This window comes from Gopherus evgoodei, chromosome 5, assembly GCF_007399415.2.
Source record: "Gopherus evgoodei ecotype Sinaloan lineage chromosome 5, rGopEvg1_v1.p, whole genome shotgun sequence".
In the NCBI taxonomy this organism is placed as follows: domain Eukaryota; kingdom Metazoa; phylum Chordata; order Testudines; family Testudinidae; genus Gopherus; species Gopherus evgoodei.
The window spans coordinates 136,036,269-136,057,118 of record NC_044326.1 but is presented as its reverse complement, the minus strand read 5'-3'; the positions used below and the strand labels follow the sequence as shown (position 1 = coordinate 136,057,118).

At 41.7% G+C, this 20,850-nt stretch overlaps 2 protein-coding genes across 9 annotated transcripts in view; one reads left to right on the top strand and one right to left on the bottom strand.

Moving 5' to 3' along the window:
- The window catches only part of STAP1 (signal transducing adaptor family member 1), a 38,833-nt gene extending 37,412 nt beyond the window's left edge, over window positions 1–1,421 (top strand). For 3 of the 5 annotated variants that reach the window (XM_030565375.1, XM_030565376.1, XM_030565373.1), the window contains one exon: window positions 798–1,421. In XM_030565375.1, the coding sequence (XP_030421235.1) occupies window positions 798–874 (77 nt within the window). In that variant the 3' untranslated portion in view covers window positions 875–1,421. The remainder of the gene's footprint in view (window positions 1–797) is intronic. The other 2 variants (XM_030565374.1, XM_030565377.1) reach the window with 2 other exon arrangements.
- Window positions 1,422–3,836: 2,415 nt separating this feature from the next.
- Window positions 3,837–20,850, bottom strand: part of UBA6 (ubiquitin like modifier activating enzyme 6) — a 48,290-nt gene continuing 31,276 nt past the window's right edge. For 3 of the 4 annotated variants that reach the window (XM_030565366.1, XM_030565367.1, XM_030565368.1), the window contains exons 22-34: window positions 20,559–20,648; window positions 20,359–20,439; window positions 18,836–18,964; window positions 17,020–17,071; window positions 16,842–16,905; window positions 15,592–15,661; window positions 14,411–14,482; window positions 13,291–13,408; window positions 11,868–12,061; window positions 9,450–9,577; window positions 8,466–8,553; window positions 8,050–8,144; window positions 3,837–5,902 (exon numbers count right to left, since the gene is read on the bottom strand). In XM_030565366.1, coding sequence (XP_030421226.1) covers window positions 5,767–5,902; window positions 8,050–8,144; window positions 8,466–8,553; window positions 9,450–9,577; window positions 11,868–12,061; window positions 13,291–13,408; window positions 14,411–14,482; window positions 15,592–15,661; window positions 16,842–16,905; window positions 17,020–17,071; window positions 18,836–18,964; window positions 20,359–20,439; window positions 20,559–20,648 — 1,317 coding nt within the window. In that variant the 3' untranslated portion in view covers window positions 3,837–5,766. The other variant, XM_030565370.1, reaches the window with a different exon arrangement.

Here is a 20,850-nt window from a genome sequence, read left to right as displayed (position 1 = left end):
GCACCTGGTACATTAGGGCCCCAGTCACAACTGGGGCCTTTAGGTGCTTCAGTATGAATATTCGCTACAAGCCACCTCCGTTGGCCACTTACCTTGCTTATGCTGAAGGACACTGACTTCAAATTTGCCCCCAAACTTAGATTTTGTAAGAATAAACTTTATGAAAACCTAGAGCCAAGAGAAATGCTTCCATATATTAAAGTAACCCAGTTGATTCCTCTGCAGAGGGAGGAATCCAGACCGTGCAGTTCTGAGAAAATGACTCAAGGACTTTCAGAGAAATTGAAAGAAAAAAATGGTGAAAAGCAACAGTTTTAAAAACTGCTGCAATAATCGAAGGTGCTCTTACTGACCTAGGAACAACACTTACAGTAGACAATGTGAAAGGGCCTCTGATCATGGTGGACAGAGTAGACAAAGGGCAGTTCTGCTACTGCTGGCTAGGGCAGCCCTTGAGTTGGAAGTGCACTTCTCCCACCACTATAATTTAACAGCTTGAATATTTAAATCATCTCCCGCCAGCTTCTCCTATTGTCTTGAGGAGTCAGGGCTAGCCCAACACAGAAGGAATGGAGTGTTTATGGCAAATTAGTATGGAAAATGAAACAAGTATCTACGTACGTGCACAGTGCCTATCCCAATGGAGGTTGTAGATGCTACCTACAATATAAATAAGGCAAATAAGCAGAGAGAGAGTTGAGAGTGGAAGCTCTGCTGGGAAGCTGCTGAAGTTGGAATGGCTGTGCCATGACACTTTCACTCTCTAGTGTTAACAAGTGTTTTTCCCATTCTTTCAGAAACTCGTGGCAAAGAGATGAAAGAAAGAGTGAAGAGACAAGCAGCTGACAGACAACGTGCAAATCAACCCCTTTGAAGTGGAAAATGTAGGAAGGATGGACGTTTTCTTAGGGGAAAAAAGTCACATTCTAGCCCCCAAAATCCCTGTGAGCTAAATTTAGTAGTACAGTCTCACCTTGTATCAACAAATCTCAGAAGCTGGTGGAATAAATTACGGCACATTAAACTGGATATCTGTTTCCCAAGGCTTCCAGTTGGTCAAAACAAAGTCCATCTCCATGGCTCTAAGCACATTTGTCTCAGCAGCCTTATGAGACTTTCCGGGACACAGTAGAATGATCGCACCCCATCTGACAGCCTCTGTGCTGTTGAGGATGAAAGTCTCAGGGAAGGAGACCATCCTACTGGAGCAGAGGGAAATGATCCCATAGTTGGGACCCCCCTTCCAAATGATGTTGTGGTGTCCTCTCGCACTGAAGTTACTTCTCGGGGGGAGGGAACTCCAGTTATTAGGAAGAGATAGGTAATAGTTATGGAGGATTCAATCATTCAACACAGATAGCTGGGTTTGCAATGACTGGCAGAACCACATGGTGACTTGCCTGCCTGGTGTGAAGGTTGCGGATCTCTCAAGACATCGAGATAAGACTTATGTGTAGTGCTGTGGAGGAGCCAGTGTTTGTGGTACATGTAGGTACCAATGACATATGGAAGGATAGGAAAGAGGTCCTGGAAGCCAAATTTAGGCAGCTAGGTAAATCACTGGGGGGGGAGGGTGTCACCAAATGAAATAGGCAGATTTAAAACAAAAGGAAGTATTTTTCACACACAATGCACAGCCAACCTGTGGAACTCCTTGCCAGAGGATGTTGTGAAGGCCAAGACTATAACAGGGTTCCAAAAAGAACTAGATAAATTGATGAAAGATAGGTCCATTAATGGCTATTAGCCAGGATGGGCAGGGATGGTGTCCCTAGCCTGTTTGCCAGAAGCTGGGAATGGATCACTTGATGATTACCTGTTCCGTTCATTCCCTCTGGAGCACCTGGCATTGACCACTGTCAGAACACAGGATACTGGGCTAGATGGACCTTTGGTCTGACCCAGTATGGCCGATCTTATGTTCCTCAAAAACAGGAACAGGGGGGAACCCATTTCAGCTCTAGCTCTTAATCAGTGCACCTTCCCTCCCTATACCCTGCCAAAAGAAATGATCTTCAGAGAGCCCCATAAAGTCTAGGCTTGGGATACTGTGGCCCAATAAAGAGGAAAATTAATTCTGAAGTTCAGAGGCCCTCCCAAAGGATTTGCTTCCTTTAGCACTGAAACCCCACTTGTATTAATTGAGTAGGTAAAGCTTGAGCAGTAGATAGCAACTGCAGCAGCACTGTATCGGGGAGAAAAGCAGTCCCTCACCTAGGTAACTTCCAGTCCATTTAGAGCTTTATAGTTCAGAACTAAACACCATAAGCTCCACTTGGAAATCAACGGGTAATCAGTGAAATTTCTCCACTTAAGTTGAAGTTGGTACACTGTGCACCAGCTTCGAGTTCCAAATCGACTGAAGGGATAACGTTCTGTAGAGCAAAATCTTGAGGTGACTGACCGTGCTTCTGTAAGCACTGCCTAACTCTGCAAGAAATGGTAACAACTGCCTAGCCAGACGTAGCTCAGAGCTCACTGCTGCTATGTGAGCATCTAATTGCAGCTCAGTAGCAGCCCTAGGCTGCGAAATGAGTAAAAAGAGGAGGATGGATGCCCTCAATATGGCAGAAATAATCTCTCTCTCTTGTAGGTGCTTTTCTCACCACCTCTTCAGTCTTATTCAAATAGAGAAATAAGGGAGAGCACACTGCTTTTCACACTGTACATTGCTGGATCCTTTTTGCTGAACAGTGGTTTTTCCCAATGTATTAGAGAGCAACTTCATGTTTACAAAATAGCATTTCAGATTATTTCAGTACATACACAGGAGGACCATTCTGCTGAAGTAATCTGTCTGAGCAGCATCACTTAGCAGAAGATTGCAATATCCAAAATTGCAATTTGAACATCGCTGTGAATTGAAATAATTGGGAATTTTTATTCTCCTTCACTACACGTGTGTCTTGTACTTTCCATGTGCAAACTGTGGTTTTGCTAAAGTGATTAGCAGTAGCATAGTTCATGTTGTCATTAGGGCTCGTGTTTAACCTATCATCGATTGGAATCAGTGCACACCTGGCAACTATTATGTCACTGTAGACATCTCCATTTAAAAATATGTTCATTCGCTTTGTCAGTAGTTCAGGTTATTTTTAATGTGAAAAAAGATGAAGAGCAATTCTTACTGGCAGGTGGGGCAACATCTCTCTCTGTCATATTAAGTTCGCTTTACATTTGTTCATAAAAACTTGCACATCAACCTCTGTTCAGACAAATCCAGAGAAATACATATCAAACGGAGAATGCGCAATGACCTAGTATATATACACCGCTATCTCGATATAACGCCACCCAATATAACACGAATTTGGATATAACGCAGCTGCGCACTCCGGTGGATCAAAGCAAGTTCAATATAACAGTTTCACCTATAACGGGGTAAGATTTTTTGGCACCCGAGGGCCGCATTATATCGAGGTAGAGGTGTACTACTCGAAATACATCGGTTCAGCTAGGCAGAAATCATCCACAGAATGGGCATCCAAAGGGCACCCACTGTTTGTGAGACGTGGAGATGCATCAGTGTTTTGCTAATTTTGGCCCCCAATTCCTGCCACCTGTATATTTAGAGTTCACAAAAGCGCACGAGTGTTTTCAAGTGCCAACACTGCATGTAACTACATACGGTCAGGAAGTGAGAAGCTGTTAACAAAGGCCATTCAGTATGTTATATTTGAATATTGACCTTTAACCCTGAAGAGACCATCAGATGTAAGTCAGGATAGCACCCAGTACTTGTATAGACTCCTTATTTTCAAAACTGTTCTGTGTGCTATTAACATCCAGCTAATATACCAGACTCCATTTTCATGTTGAGTAAACAAACAAAGAGGTTAGTTACTCAAATTACATTTTATTGTTTCCCAGCTCCTGACTTTTAGAGTTCACAGTGCTTTACGTTTGCCCCAAATATTTAAATAAAAAGTAAAGCCCATATCACAGATTTCATTTGGGATTTACACTCCCTGCTATTGCCGGGGGGAACACACATTTCAGTCAGTACTCAAAAGCAGATATTTACTCTCAAATAGTCTTCCCTGTTTGCCTTTTGCCCAATGTCAATTATTATGCACTTTGCCATCTCTAAGAATGCCTTCTCTTTGCCTGTTTTACAGAATGTTTGTTGTTGTTTTTTTAAAGAGACGTTGTTAAAAAAAAAAAAAGTTAAATAAACCAGCTGGGTTTCAAACCAAATCTGTTAAAACTATAAAATATCTATAAACTATGTTGAGAGTAAAAAATATATACACCTTACAAAAGAGGTACTACATTTAAGACTTATTCCCAAATATTGGAATAATTTTAATGGATTCCAGCTTGTAAATTCAATACATATCTGGTGTCCAAATGCCCAACCATCTGGATATTTTGTTCTTGAATAAACAAATTGGGAGGAAAGGGGAGATGAGAACAAGCACAATTATCCAATATTTTAGGCTCCAAAAGATCCCTAAAGGTTAATAAACTGAATCATATATTGACATTACTGATTTTATAGTGGTTAACAAGTTTTGCATCATATGCAGGAGATACAGTAAATACAAACTATTTCCAAAGGAAAAAGAATAATATTCAGGGCAACGTTAGTAGATGCGATTTTTTTTCCCATCTCACTTGCTTTAGTTTTTCCATAATCAGGGAAACTCACAGAAGCTGTCGTACTGCACCAGCATTTTCTACTAACTGCCATAGCCAAAATGATTTCCTGATTATTACTGAATTAAATGGATCTATCAGACTTTAGATGCCTAAATTATAGATTGAAGCAAATATAAACTCAAATTTTCAGATTAACTCAGATTTGTGTTGTAGAGACAGATTATGCTATATAAAGCTTCCTTCTACAGTTATGGCATCAAGAGGAGATAAAAGGAACCAAATGTTTGATATGAAATACACAGAATACTCTCTTGACCCGCCTCCTTCAAAAGGTAACAATTTGCTACCGTGCTCTTGATTTGGAGGCAGAAAATTTAACAACTTCATCTGTCTCTTCATCAAGCAGAAGAGCTTAATTGGGAGAATAAGGGCACAACTCTCCAACAGAGTTCAGCTTTTGCCGTACTTCACTGTTCCCAAATTGCGCTCCTGGGGCAGAACTCACTTGTCGTCACTCGGTTGACTTCACTGGAGCTGACAATTTACACACTGAGAATCCACCCCCTGCATTTCCACATCCAGACTGACCTAAAAGAACTGCTCCAACATACAGTGATAGCAATGGCTCGGAAGAGAACACCAACAATGTAAATGAGGCAAATTCATTTGCTTTTTTAATGGAATTACACTTGGGATGAATTTGGCCTAGTACTCAGATTATGTGGTTGGCACCCCAATTTTAGAAGAGAGTCATAAGAAATGGATTATTAATGACCACCATGTTATAAAACAATTTCCTCAATTTTTGCTCTCTCCCTCCATTTAACGTTTATCGTGCATACTGAAATAAGATGCTAAGTTCGCCATTCCCCTTCCCACCCCATAAATTAATATAAATCTCTTCTTTGTGGTATGCATTATACATGACATTCCATTTCAGCAGACCTCCAATCCTCTTTACGAACCGACAGATGTATGCAAAGAATAGGGACAGGTGAACAGTAAATCCAGTTTGACAGACCTCTTCAGTGCAATTCACCGACTTCAACTGTCCCTGTTTTAATTAAGGCTTCACCAAAGAAATATGTATTACTTGTTTTAAGCCGAAATCAGCACACTCCCTTCAAAGCAAATGGTCCTACAGCAACTTTAGTAGCACTACCATCAATTGTCTTCATGGATGAAGTAGTATCTCACTGGTGGCCCTGGCAAGTCTTCATCTCCATCTGTTTCTGGAGCAAACGACACTGTGAGATCCACATATTTTTTATCAGCTGATGGTTTCACTAGCTTTTGCATCCTGCAAAGAGAGGATGAGTTTTGTAAGCACAAGAAAAAAAGCCAAGAGCAGGCTGGGCTGAGCTATCCTGTGTAATAGGACATTGTTTTATCTTCAGAGCCCTACCAGGAATGAAGTCCAACGCATCAGAAGTTTGGTTAAAGACAATGAAACTTCTGTTTATGCAATGTACCAAAATTGCTCTCTCTTGGTTGTGGAAGGTCACATTTCAGGTAGTCTATTTCTGTTTTTGCTCTCAGAGCAGTCAACCTCTGAGCTATTATGTTGCTTGTGATAAAAAGCAAAGAAAAGTTTTTGAGCAGGGCTGGGAGACTGGAGGAAGACAACAATTCTTTCCCCCATCATGCACCAATAGAGCAGACAGATCCATGCAATAGCTGTTTCCCTGATCACATGGCCAGCAGTCATGACCACGGCCTTTGTACATCCCACATGTGGTTCTGACCAATGGATTTGTACTGTGTATGAACAAATCCAATGGTCACACTTCCCGAACCTCCCCTGTCCACCAACAGTGGCTCTTTCCATGGCTCTCCTGGAGCTCTGCATGCAGGAAGTTATGGGGTCCCCTTGCAATGGGACTGTTCTGCTGCAGTCTATTGCCAGGGATTTTGGAGTTGGGTAGTGGTGGTGGTAAAGAGCCAGGCTTGAGCCCTTGCTGAATATTAGCTGCAATGCCAGTAGACTTACTGCTGTAGATAGCGCTAAAACATGCCCCCATATGTGGCTTTATTATCGAAGTACCACCCTGGAAGAGTGGCCTCACTGCACAGCATCTTATTCTTAACAAAAAGTTTATAGTAAAATTCTGAACTGCAAGAGCCAATTAACAGTGTGTTTAGATTACACTTCTAACACTTATCCAAAAATATTTTTACCATTTCAATTGAGTTGACACAACATATCCGTGCCTTGCAGTCAGATTCTGTGAGCTTTGCGGTCTTCATTTGGAATGTAGTTGAAGTTTGCTCTCTTTGAAATTATTTGCTGCATTACAAGAACCACTGAAAGTGTAAGTCTCGTCTCACCTGAACAATAAGGGTCTTAACCCTTCCACAGGAGGTGGACAGCAAATTCAATGGAGCTACCCAGCCATCCTTAAAAGCAAGTTTCATAAGACAGAATGACAAACTCATGCAGCAGATCATCATTCTGAATGCAAGGACAGTATCAAAACGCCTAATTGGCACATCTGAGCCATTTGGTGGTTGCAATTATTTTTAAAGGAAGAATAAAAATGTGCAGCACCTTGGAAATAAAAACAAATTAGGATTTATACAGTAATTCAAAATGCACTAGTCACCAGTGCAGCTAAACACTGAACATCAAGAGACCAAAGAAAACAATTTTGTAGGGTGAATAAAATATAATCAAACCTATGGAGGACTCCATTTTCACTGTGGAAACGCCTGCTGGTAGCCAGCTATAAACTGCAGCTTTGTGCCCCCAGCACTCAGGAAATGAACACTACTAACTGTAACTGGAGGTCCTTCAAGATATGTGGACCCTATCTGTACTCCGCACATGGGTACGCATGCACGCCATGTGCCCAAGTCCAGAGATTTCCCAGAGCAGAATCCACTGACACACATGCGCAGTAGCTTCCCTTGTGCTCCTGACCAAAGGTATAAGAGGCAGTGCGGGTCGATGCCCCTTCAGTTCCTCCTCTTAGCACAATCCAACAGGATCCGAAGCAGAGGGGAAGAAGGGCAGGTAGTCGAATACAGATAGGGACCACCCCTGTCAAAGAACCTCCAGTTACATTAAGTAACCTCCATTTCTTTGCTGAGTGCTGGTCCCTATGCGTATTCCACACACGAGTGACTGGCAAGCTGTGTTCAGAGTGAGGAAGGATGTAGGGAAGCTGTCAGCAGAGATGCTTGTAGTACTGCCATCCCTACAGTTGCATCCGCAGTTGTGGCTTGAGTTAGAGCCTAGTGCACGATGAATGGGTGGACAGAACTCCAAGCTGCCGCTCAGGAATCCCTTGAGGGAATCCAGCTATCAAGAGCTTTCATGTATTTATGCTGTGCCTATCACCATGGTATCTAGGTGCCAGCCACATTAAATAAGTAAAAGGAATCATTAACGTACCAGGTCACATTCCTGGATCCACAGTTCGTTTTTACTACCCTATTAATACTTACGTCAGCTTTAATCTTTTGATGTGACCAGGCATCACAGGAACATACAGCATTTTGACGCCCTGTACAACCATTGTAGGCTCTATTCCGTATTTCTCCTACAATTCAGGAATGCAAACATTTTAGCAGATTGTGCCAGACAGACAGACAATTAGTTCCAAATGATAGAACCACTTCTAAAAATCTAAAAATTAGAAATTTTTTCATGCATTGAATATAAAATTGACCAATGGTTTATTGAAATTGATTTGATTAAATCTTTGTATATATTCAATTACAGCTCTGATCAGGGGCCACACAAAATGCACTTATTCCTAAAAATTATTTTGGCATTAATAGGAGCTTGACACAAGCCAGAAAAAAAAGTAAGCCACTTCCCCCCATCCTCTACTAAACCTTTACGGTAAGTGAAGTCTTACTCTGACAGCATTTATGAAGTCCAGCAGAGTGAAATCTTCTTTCCCATAAATAGTCCACCTGTCCCAGATTGTAAACGAGATTCCATTTCTATTTGAAAAAGAACAGAGTGCTAAACATTCCTTTGATCTGCACTCTGGAACTGTGGATTCAAAGACTTTTTTTCAGAAACCGATATTGTCATTATCAGTAGCTCTGCCATTAACCTACTGTTTAACTTTCCTCCTCTCTCTGCCCCTATTTCCCCTCCCTCCCTTTGTCTGTCTTGTCTATTTAGACTAAGTTCTTTGAGACCTCGCTCAGAATGCATGTACACATTACCTAGCGCAAGGAAGTCCTGAACCCAGATTAAGCCTCTAAATACGACTGTAGAACAAATACGGTGAAGAAAGATACTGGCAAACTTGTATTTTTATACTGCAGAGATATGTATATTTGCAACCAAAGACTCTGCAGACTGAACAATGTTTGACTAATACATTTACTAACTGAAATAGTTACAAAGGCAGTAAGTTCAGTAATCAGCAACTCCCACTGAGAACAATGCTGAGTACTTTGGAAAATCTGCTCTCCAGTTTGTATAGGTCAAAATGTTTCTGTTGGCTTTCCAACCCCTGGCACTGTACATTTGAGAACAGCCTCATCAGATCTAAGAATATTAGTAATGCTTAGTGTAGTGACAGGAATTGGGCACTACCCCTCCACGTGCTCACTGTGTTCTGTGGTTTAGAAACCCGCCAGAGCGGTAGCAGGTAGTGAGGCCTGGTATGTCTGTACGAAATTAACATGGTTGCTTGGAACCCAACTGTGGTTTCTTCATATTCTTGTTGCGTGAAGTCCAAAAGACAACACGTAGCCAGGCTATATGTGTTCCCTCCAACCCCCATATATACTAACTGTGTCTCTCCAGTCCTGATGTAACATTACACCCCTCTCAATTATCAAATGTAAGTTCTTAGACAACACACCATCGTTTTACTCCTTACCTTATTTCTGTTTTTCTTACTTCAGCAGCTTCTGTGAACACTATTATTGGAATGGCTAGATTTAAAAAACAACTCTTATATGCTTCAAATGGATGTTCGCCCACAACTTTGATCAGTTCCAGGGCAACCTAGGGTAAACACAAAGACAGAGCTACTTAATACTCTACAAATTACACGGTATCTTGGGATAAAGCTGGTAAATAAAATCTGGTGTAACCAGCTGCACGCTGATACAGCAGGCTAAGACTTGTATGTGGAAGACATTTGGTATGGCCTTCCAGTAACATTACTAGGAACAACAGAAATCACGGTCAGAGAAAGGGGACAGTGTCAGCATGGCAGGGCATAATTAAGGTTAAAGCTAACCTTCCAGTGCGCCCAATCTCAAACACCTCCCTAATAGCTCTAATTCTACATCCAGGCACATGTGTTCTGACAGTAGGGTAGAATTTTCTGGAAAGCCCGAGACAAACCAGACAAGGAACTTGGGAGAGACAGGTTCAGAAAAAATAAGGTGGTGATCTCAGATCTTAAACATTTCAAATATTTTGGTTAGTAATAACCCAACATCTTGGCCTAGTAACTCCAAATATGTTTTATTCTGCTGGTTTTGCCAAGGACTAAGAGCTTGGACTGTTTTTTGGGAGAGGGGAAGAGTGGCTGGGTTATTGGTACTGCAAAGAGTTCTGAACTCTAACACAGCAAAGTTTGCAGCACCTCTGACATGGAGAGCAGCAGGCTAGGGCTGGTCTGGGGAAGGAGTGGAGTCTATCCCTGCAGAAGTTGCAACTTCCTCAGTCACTGCATAACGTGAAAGTTAGTCCCATCACTGAAACTTTGTCATCATTTCTGGAAAATGAGGAAATTCCCAGCCAAAAATGGAGCTGGTACAAATAGTTAACCTTGAGAGCACTCACATTACTGTTGATTTTCCAGTTTAAGATTGATGTTTGCTGTAAAAATGCCAATAGCATCTTCAGGTTTTTCCCCTTCGTTGGTAAGGGGGAAATTTATTGCTTTATATTCAAAATTAATGATTTTTTAAGACCTGGACATTTGTTTTTATTTTGCTACAAATGAAGTTCTATTATCATAACCCAGATATGCAGCAATCATGAACATGGGCTGGCTCACACCCTCCTCTGGAAAGGTTCCCTCTGGTGCAAGAAGTTAAGAGATTGTATACTTGGAAGGCTGAAACAACCCCCCTCCCCCCCCCCCCAGCATTACCACTCCTGTTGGTGCCATGCCAACACTGGCTGTCCAACAGCAGTGCAAAGGACCCGAAGTGAGGGAATATGAGTCTTCCACCTGCATTACTAGGTAGTAGTGGGTGCACAGAGCAGGGGATGGTGCTGCAGAGAATGCCTACCCCTCTGTGTGGAAGTGACAGTGTCCTACTTTTCCTGTGGAAATGTAGAGATCCATACACAGATCAGCAAGACACAGTCCAGGCCTTTATTCTCCTGGACTATAAACAATTTCTTTGCTATTCCACTTCTATTCCGTTTGTGTAGATACAGAACTCATCCCGTGCTGGTGGACTGCATAAGTGAATTATCAGAAAAATTGTCATCTGTGGAACTTGAGGTTTTGAACTGAGCTAAGACCACACAAACCAAAGTGACAAAAAGGAAGGGGCATGAATTTATTTTCAAGTAATTGAAAAGATTCTCACATTACACAAGCTTAAACTCAGTGGCAACTGCTTCTCTCCTTGACAGCACATGGCCTGTATTGATCACAATGGAGTCACCATTTCTCAGATATAAAGTGAGGAATGTAAGTGAAAATAAAGGATTGCAAACTGATATTTTACCTCAAGTCTGGTCGCTGACACCTTCTTGCTACGACATGACACGCACACTGGTGTTAACACTAATACCGGTTTATCCTATTTTAATACTAGTTAATCAAATCTTTTGTAAATGCAGTAGTTACCCTTAATGTTTTCACATTAAGGTGTCCTTCTAATTGCCAAACTAGCATTAAAAGCATGATAGAAATTGGTTTATAAACTATGCTAATGAATTCTCATACTGCTATCAAATACTGTATCACATTCAAAATGGTGGTTTTCACACACACATTCTATACCACAGAAAACACTGCTTCTTGCCTTTCAAAAAGTTTTCTACTTGTTTAAAGACAAGTACATTATACTGGTAATTAATACCCCCCCTTCCCAGTCTTTCCACAATGCCACAAAGCCTACGCTGCAGGATCACAGAAGCAAGAGGCCACTGTCAAGTTATACCTAGATTAGGATCACTTCTACCAAAAGTCTTGCAGCAGGGATGTAGTAGCTTTAACCAGCACTCAAACAATGAAGAACAGGCAGAAAAGAGGGCCTTTGCTTCTCACAGATCAGAGGTGGTTTTGCAAAATAAAGACTCCTCAATATGTAAACTCACTCACCAAGCCAGACACTGCAGCAGTAGCCGTTGCAATAGCAGGAATAATCTTTCCAGCGATGCGCTTTGTTTTGAGCCGATCTGCTGGTTCAATGTTGTACATCTTGGCTCGCAGATTAGATGCTGCTGTTATGAAGTCTATATGCCCGTTAGCGTCGTCATCTTTTTCAAAGGAGAGCATCCTCATTTGCAAGTCATCTGTTCACAAAACAAAAATCAAACGTTCACCAATAAGATGAATGAATTCTAAAATAAATTACTGCTGTTCCGGGTCTATTTTATTAATACGGTTTCAATTATGTGCTTTATAAAGATTAGGGAGTATTAGGTCCTGGTGCAGGGTTATCTGTGCTACAAAGAGAAGCAGCTGCTACATTTGACGACTGAGTTTTGTCCATTTGGGTGTTTTTTTCTTTTGGTTGTTTTTTTGTTTAATAGTAACGGAGACACCAAGCACTTTTTCCTTTGCAGTGTCAGGAACCAGTGTTGGCCTGTTTTGTGGTGTTTTTCTCCCCACCCTGAACTGTACGGATCCCCTCTGTGTCAGTGTTAGCAGTGTGTAACCATTTCACTGAGACTATAGTTACATCTAATTATTATTTTTTAAGCATCAAAATGTTCATGTGTCTGAAGTACCTGACCAGGCACCCTTTTACTATGAGAGCAATTACAAATCAAGTTCCCTTTTAGAAAGTAATTCACCTTTTTTCCATACCAGGACCACTTCCAATCTGACTGAGATCTAGCCAGGACACCCCCTCGTCCCCTCCCCACACACACAGCAATAGGGAAAGGGCAGGGTGGTCACAATGCTCTGACACCCAGGTTGAGAACCTGTACTTCAAGAGATACAACAGTCAGAATGGCAAAGCCACAAGGACTCAGATGTTTATTTCTTAGGGAACCCTTCAAAGCCATTCTGTGTTTTTTATATTTTTAAACAACAAGTTATGGCAGTGGTCCCCAACCTTTTCTGGGTGGTGGGCGCCTGATGATGAGCCACCAAGGACCATGGCCGGCAGACAAGCATCCGCCGAAATGCTGCCGAGAAGCAGCAACGTCAAGAGGCATCACCGAAATGCTGCCAAAAATCAGCATTTCGGCGGCGACTCATGTTGATGCCACTTTTCGGTGGCATTTCAGAGGATGCTTGTCTGCCGGCCAGTATGCGGGCGCACATAGATGCCACGGCGGGGACCCACGGGCACCACATTGGGGACCACTGAGTTATGGATAGTTATCTCTAAAAGAAAGTTTTGGTTCTTTAGGTGATACACAACAAGAAAGCTTTACAAGCCCTCACCAAAGTGAAAAGCTGGTGAGATACTGAACTATTTTTCCAGAGACCTGAGCTGTGCACAGTTGGCACTACGGTAGCAGCTACAACTCAACAAGTAGTGGAGTATTTTACAAAGGAAGTTACTCACTTTTCAGAGCTTCATTGGATAATATGGCTTTTTCCAGCTGGAAAATAGCATTCCGCTCATCCTCACTGCTTACTGGAATGTGGTCTGGTTTCCTTGCAGTTTCATCTGTCTGCACAACCTATGAATAGATGCAGCATGAACATGCAGCATGGTATTACCCTTAGCCCAAGAGCCAGGTTTGCCCAAACTGATTACATGTGGCATTTGCCTTGCATTATCACCACATCTAACCAAAAAGCTGATGTTCTCTCAATGTCTAGGAAAACTGAAGAAGTCCACATCCCTGAATGGCATCCTTAAGCCAACCTAACCCCCATGTAAGCAGCACTAAGTCAACAGAAGAATTCTTCTGTCGACCTAGCTACTGCCTGGCAGGGAGGTGTTACTACCTGTGCGGACAGAACCCCTCCCATTGGTTTAGGCAGTGTCTACACTGAAGTGCTACAACGCAGAGCTGCAGCTGTGCCCTGCTGGATTTCAAAGCTAGAGAAGCCCTGACGTGTATATTTCTGCCAAACTATCAAGATCACCAACAACCTAACAGCACTACACATGAACAGGATGTATAGTCTCAACAATTCAAACCTCCATTCTCCACAAAGAAAATTACAAGAGACAGTTTGCTGCCATGTATTTTAAGCGGTTGCAGCCTGATCCGACCTACTGAAATCTTTTTGGTTAATAAAGTTCTAAAACATTAGCTTTACGTGGAGACAAATAATCCCATTCTCTTGCCTAGTATTAAAATAACGTAACCCAGAGCATTTACTGTCACAGAAATTAAAAGTTAACTAAAAAACTTCGATGTGCAGATATAAAAAAAGCCTGGAGGCTTAAGGTCATGGACTGCACTCATATGATTCAATTTTAAAAACAAAAAATAATTTTGAAGAGTCCAGATCATTGTCAGCTTCATTTGGGCTTGATTTAGCTGGGATATTTAAATACAAAATCTTGACTATAAAACATGGGGAAACAAAGCAGAACCTATGCTACCCAAACCATATTCTCACCAGGAGTTCCTCCATATAACAGGGAGGGGAGAATTACCAACTGACAAAAGCAACATCACAAGAAAGGTGTTTGCTTAACTTAGAGCTTATTAAAATATTAAACCTACTTTATTTGAAGGTCTGAACTCTTGTATATTTACTCCCGAAATTATCTTCAAAATAGTTTCTTCTGACAAATCCTGTTTTTTTTAAATAAAGATAACTGCAGCTTACTTTATAAGAAATAGACAAAACCTTATTATATCTACTACACTTTTTAAAAAAAGCAAAGTTAAAAAATATTTGTAATTTATAGTTCATTTACAGCAGAATTACAGTTTTATGGGCCAGGTACCCCGAACTGGCTTGACATTGAAGAATCATCATAAACTATCAGTCTGGGGGACACAAAGGCATTTCACACTGAACAGTTCTATGAGGTCTAAAGTTTGTAAAAGTGGCATTTATCTACATTATAAAACGCAATCACAGTATTACACACAACTAGGTACTTATACAAGTTACGACAGACATATGTTAACGCTACTATGTTTACATCCACTTCTCTATGATGTTTATATATTCTTGCAGCTAGAGATGTGTATTAACAAGTCAAATGCACAACAGTGAAAAATAACCCAGCATTTCCTTTATTTAAAATTCCTGTTCTTCCTTCATCTAAGCGCTACTGAGAGGGGTGGGAAAGCCTGAGACAACATACTGTGTTGCATCTTGACTGTAGTTCATCCGCTGAAGAAGATTGCAAAGAACAAAAAGTGGCCAAAGTGGGTACATGAGAGACTGAGGGTGAAAATCTGAACGGTAAATAAAGATCATGGGGGCAAGGCAAGAAAACACACACTTACGGCTTATAGGGAAAAAGGACATGGGAAGAAAAATGAGTTAATGCTGGCCAAAAAGGTTAAGGGGAGCAAGACAGGCCTTTACAAATATTGTCAAGGTAAGGTCATAGCAGGGAGGAAACAGGAGGGCAAATGAAATAAATCCTGATTGAACGCGGCTGAGGTATTAGTTTAGTTTTTCTTCTTGTTAAGGACGGAATTAAAGAAAAGTTTGGACAATTAAAAAGTAGAGCAGCTTCTTAAAGATTAATATGGATAAGGAGCAGCAATGGTGGCACCGGACCATCATGCTAAAGACTAAAACACTTGAGGGATCAGTTGTAATTCTAAAAGTATTTTGTTTCTCAACAATTTATCACTGAAGACCGAACACAAACAGTAGCATCTCAATGCATACCGAGTATCAAGTGCATCTAACCTCTGCTCTAATTATAATTATTACCTACCTTTTCTGTGACAGGGACACAGTATACTCTTGCAAAGAGTTTTGCACCACTCACTATGAAACTGTAGTGTCTATTGAAAAAAACAGAAGGCAGTTGTTTTTGTACCAAAATCTAAATTCAGATTTTAAAATAATATTTGTGTTTCAGCAGCACCATGTAGTTCAAATGAGGATTGGGGCCCCAGTGGGTCAGGCTCTGAAAAAACACAAGGTAAGGTTCCTGCCCTTAAATACTTATCATCTAAAAATGAAAGAGGATGTGTTACCAAAGTACTAACAGCAGCATATCATGGGATGCTTCTACACATCAGGGAACTACTGCCCAAGAATAATTTTCCTTACATGACAGGATCATTAAGAAAGTAGATGGAACACACGAGAAAAGAAGGATTTTGGCTAATGACAGCTGAACACAATCAAAAACTATCTTGTCAAAATGTTAAAATCCTCACTGAGGACTTGTCTTCACTACCGGGGTAAGTTGACCTAAGTTACACTACTTCAGCTACGTGAATAACTACACTGCATCGATGGGAGACACTCTCCAGTCGACTTACTTTAATCTTCTCAGGAAGTTGAAGAACCGGAGTCAACCAGAGAGTGCTCTGCCATCGATTTAGTGGGTCTTCAGTAGACCCGCTAAATCGACACCCACTGCATTGATTGCAGCAGCATAGTGAAATCAAGTCCTGACACTGCACAACTTCGAGAGAGGCCGGTGTGATTTACTTTTAGTCTTCCCCTTATTCTTGTCAGCGTCACACCACAGAATTCAATGAAATGCTTGTTACAGGAACCGCATACTTTTCACACGCTCAAAAGAATTCAGTCTTATAATAACTACATCCAATGCACTGCCATATATTCCCATTTGATCCCACTTTTTAAGAGGCTGAGTTCACAAACTAGGTGAGTGTTTCCCCAAGAGTGAGGAGCAGTTTCTCAAAGGAGAAGTCGATATTTCATTTGAAAAACCTCAAGACTTTGACATGCTTCTTTTGCATGAAAACGTTGAGTTTAGTTATCTGCAACACTGAAGTCTAGCCTTGGTTACATTGAGGTTGCTATTACGGGGAAGTTGCAGGCAGCAGTGTATCCAATGCAGACCTCACTTCAGTTTGTGTGGGTCTTAGCTCAGTTCAAAACCTCAAGTTCTACAGACGACAATTTTTCTGCTGCACAAGCCTATTACATAATATCCCTCCCTTCCTCCATGTATATACAAAATATCAATAGAGGTACAATACTTACAAAGGATCACTGAATTCAAACTTTATTGGAGAAGGTGGCCTCTTTGGTGACTGCCAAAACAAACCTGGTAGTTGGAAGAATTTAAAGTGAAATTCTAAGTAGTTAATAACATAGTAAAGCAATGATTTACTATATGAAGTCACATCAAAGGGAGGTATAAGTGGCTATTTATACTTACTTCCATCTTTTAACCGGGTATCAAGGGGAAAAGAATGAAGTAGTTGAAGAGCCTAGAAAAGAAACGTCGAGTACTATTAATACTCCATCATACACAAATCAGCAATTCAAAATATGAATGAAACAGAACAAATGTCATTGTGGTGTTGTAAAGTCTTGATCCAGCTTTGTCATATTTCCCTCTGATAGAGGGAAAGTTTTCTAATCCGTTATGAAAATAAAAGAAATTTTAGGTACATGTAGGGCAGGGGTGGGCAAACTTTTTGGCCCGAGGGCCACATCTGGGTGTGTGGAAACTGCATGTAGGGCCAGGGCAGGAGGTTGGGGTGGAGGAGGGAGTGCAGAGTGTGGGAGGGGGTGCGGTGTGCAGGAAGGGGTTGGGGCAGAGGAGGGGTGTGGGTGTATGAGGGGGCTCAGGGAAGGGGATTGGGGTACAGGTACAAGGTACAGCAAGGGGCTCAGGGCAGGGGGTTGGGGTGCAGGCTCCGGCCCAGCACCACTTACCTGGAGAGGCTCCAGGGTGGCAGCGGTGCGCACCGAGAATAGCGCAGGCTCTCAGCCTGCATGCCCAACCTGGCCCAGGACCTGCGCTGCCCCGGGAAACAACAGGCACCATGTCCTTGTGGCCCCTGGAGGAAGGGGTGTATAGGGCTCTGCGTGTTGCCATTGCCTATGGGTACCTCCCCTGAAGCTCCCATTGGCTAGGAACGAGGAACCACGGCCAATGGGAGCTTCGAGAGGTACCAACAGGCAAGGCCAGTGTGCGGAGTCCTCTGCTCTGCCCTCCCTCCCCTATGGGCCGCAGGGATGTGGTGCTGGCCACTTCTGAGAGGGGGTGGCAATCCTATGGGCCGGATCCAAAGCCCTGCGGGGCCGGAGCTGGCCCGCGGGCCATGGTTTGCCCACCCCTGATGTAGGGAGCTCCTTCCCAATCGTACAGAACCATAGGGTTGAAGTAATGAAAGTATTCGTGCCTATCAGAAGATACAGGTGCCAACTGAATAGGGAACTCTCCAGTCTTCATCCAAAAATGTTGTGTAACATGTGAAGTACACACTAGCAACCAAGGAACTGTGCATGCAATTAGTACTTTTTCTGCAACACAGTCACTCATTTGTGTACACATAATTTAAGCACATTACTTATCACACTTTCAAACCTACATCAACACAATCGGCATGTTTTAATCATCCTGTTTGCTGTATATGAGAAAACTGAGTAAGTACACCAATACAAGAAGTAAGGTGACAGCAATCTTAGCACCATATTAAGAGTCTACTGCACCATATTAAGAGTCTACTGCAACAAGAGAGAGACAGGGGCCCATTTCTCTCACCCATTTCTGTTGGTGAGAGATAAGCTTTCGAGCTTACACGAGCTCTTCAAAGTCAATTCACTGAAAGCATAAGCCATATTTTAATAGAAGGGCAACCTTGTGGGGCAGCAGGACTACGATATTTATCAGTGCATACACTGCCAAAAAATACAGCAAGTCCCACCCGAAGTTTAAGTCTAATACACTACAATAACGTGAGGATTTATAAAATTAAGTTAAAAACATCTAATAATCTATGGAAGACTACACCCAATGTGAAACCTTCTGAAGAGATGCGCTGGGTTTTGCAGTTTTTTAATTGTAGCATTTGTGGCAAAGATTCGCTGCCTGATAATTCTGGACGAAAGAGACAGGAAACAGATCTGAAAAACTTTTTGCAAATAATTTTGGTATTTTATCCATGAGATAAATAAAAAATTCTTTTATAAGCCTCAATTAATCAAAAGCCATTTCTCAACATTAACAGGTTTTATATACAAACCTTATGTTTAAAATACTTTTCAAATTTTATTCTTGCAAGTTCCACACACTGAGACCAATTTCGGGGTCTTCTACTGAGTGATTTGATAGCTTGAAAACAGCCTTCTAAACTCTCTCCTGACTTTATTCTCTGAACAGAAAGGGGGAATAGGAAAACAGTATTAGACTCGACAAGCTCTGTTACAACCATTTAATAAAATGAAAGAGTAAATTAAACTTTGTTACCTTACTAAGAAAAGGGAAAGTGGAAGTCTAATTTATGAAATATTCTTTATTCTAGGCTTCACTATTTCACTTCATGCCACCCTTTTTGCAGCTTCTGCTTTGCAATTTCTCCAAACTCTATTGCCTAACATAGCAGTTCTGAAGTTACCTGCTTGTTAGAGGTTTATTCCATTTTGTTTCTATTGGCCTCAGTCCTGGTTACCATGGGGTAATCAATGCTCAGTATAGAGAATGAGTGTGCAAATCCTCTTACTGGAAGTTGCATATTAATTTACCATGCAGAAAAATGAAATTATTTACTTAGAAGCAAATAAGTTTCTTTCTAGTTTCTTCAGATTAGTTGTTGCACCAGTTCTCAGGAAGATGCCCAATATTTTCTTAATATCAAAGGACAGTATAACAACTTATTGCTCCTACCCATGTGTACAGGTACATATCAGCTAGAGAAGCTTTCTACACACAACTGACTCAGCTTTGGGATACTAACTCAGACAGTGGCAATTCAGGAAGTGGTAGAGGTGTTCCTGATAAGGCTATTGTGGATATTTATAACTAATCTTATTTTGCACCCAATCTGATCAACGATTATTAAGACTACGTTTTAGTCACAGGTATTTTTTTTTTTTGTAAAAGTCATGGACAGATCACAGGCAGTAAACAAAAAACAAATTCATGGCCCGTGACCTGTCCACGACTTTTACTGAAAATACTTGTGACTAAAACATAGCCTTAATAATCATTGATCACACTGGGTGCAAAAGAAGCAGCAGCAACATCCCCCGTGCTCAGCTCCTAGGCAGAGGCGTGGCCAGGCAGCTCTGCGCACTGCTTCCACCTGTCCGCACCACCCCTGCAACTCCCATTGGCTGTGGTTCCCAGTCAGCAGGAGCTGCGAAGCCAGGGCTCTAGGTGGAGGAAATACACAGAGCTGCGTGGCCACGCCTCTGTCTAGCAGCTGAGCAAGGGGAATGTTGCTGCTTCTGGAGAGCCCCCCAGGTAAGCGCTGCCCACAGCCCGCTTCACCTCATCCTGTGCCCCAACCCCATATCCCCCCACACACTCAAACTCTCCTGCTGCGGGGAGGGGCAGGGGTACACATGCCATGGCGCATCGGCTGCTGCAGAAGTCACGGAAAGTCATGGAATCCGTGACTTCGGTTACAAACCTACAGCCTTAATGATTATCATCACATCACAGATTCTGTATTAGGAATGAAAACAGAACTGAACTTGAATCTTGATCTTAAAACAACAGCCATTACTTTAAGCCCCTTCTTTTAATCATAACTTTTATTCCTACCTGCAAGACCTCTTCTGCGGATGGGTAGGTCTGCCAAAATTTGTTAAACAATGAAGGCTTGTGAGAAAACGCACTTTCAAACTAAAAAAACAAAAACAGAACTATGGTGTTGTGCAGGTCCCTATTCTTCAAGTTGATCCCCCCACACACACTTCTAAATACAGAAAGAATGTGTGTACTTTGCCAGGCAGTACACCTACCTTATCCCTTGCCCACTGTATTGTGTGCTCAATGGCAGCTGGGAAAGATTTTAAAGTGCAAAAAGGTATTTCTTCTTCTGGTGGATCTCGCTAAATTAAAAAAAAAAAAAAAAGAGCAGTGTATGCTGAGAGACATGTTAAAGTATATTACTATCGGTACACTGTGAATGTCTGTATTATCTGTAGGTTGAATGTCAACTGACATTAAACATAAAGGCTGTTGGAGGTTGTTTATAAAAACAGACTGCCAGAACAAGGCTAAATTGCCACAGTGGCATTAGACGTGTCTTTA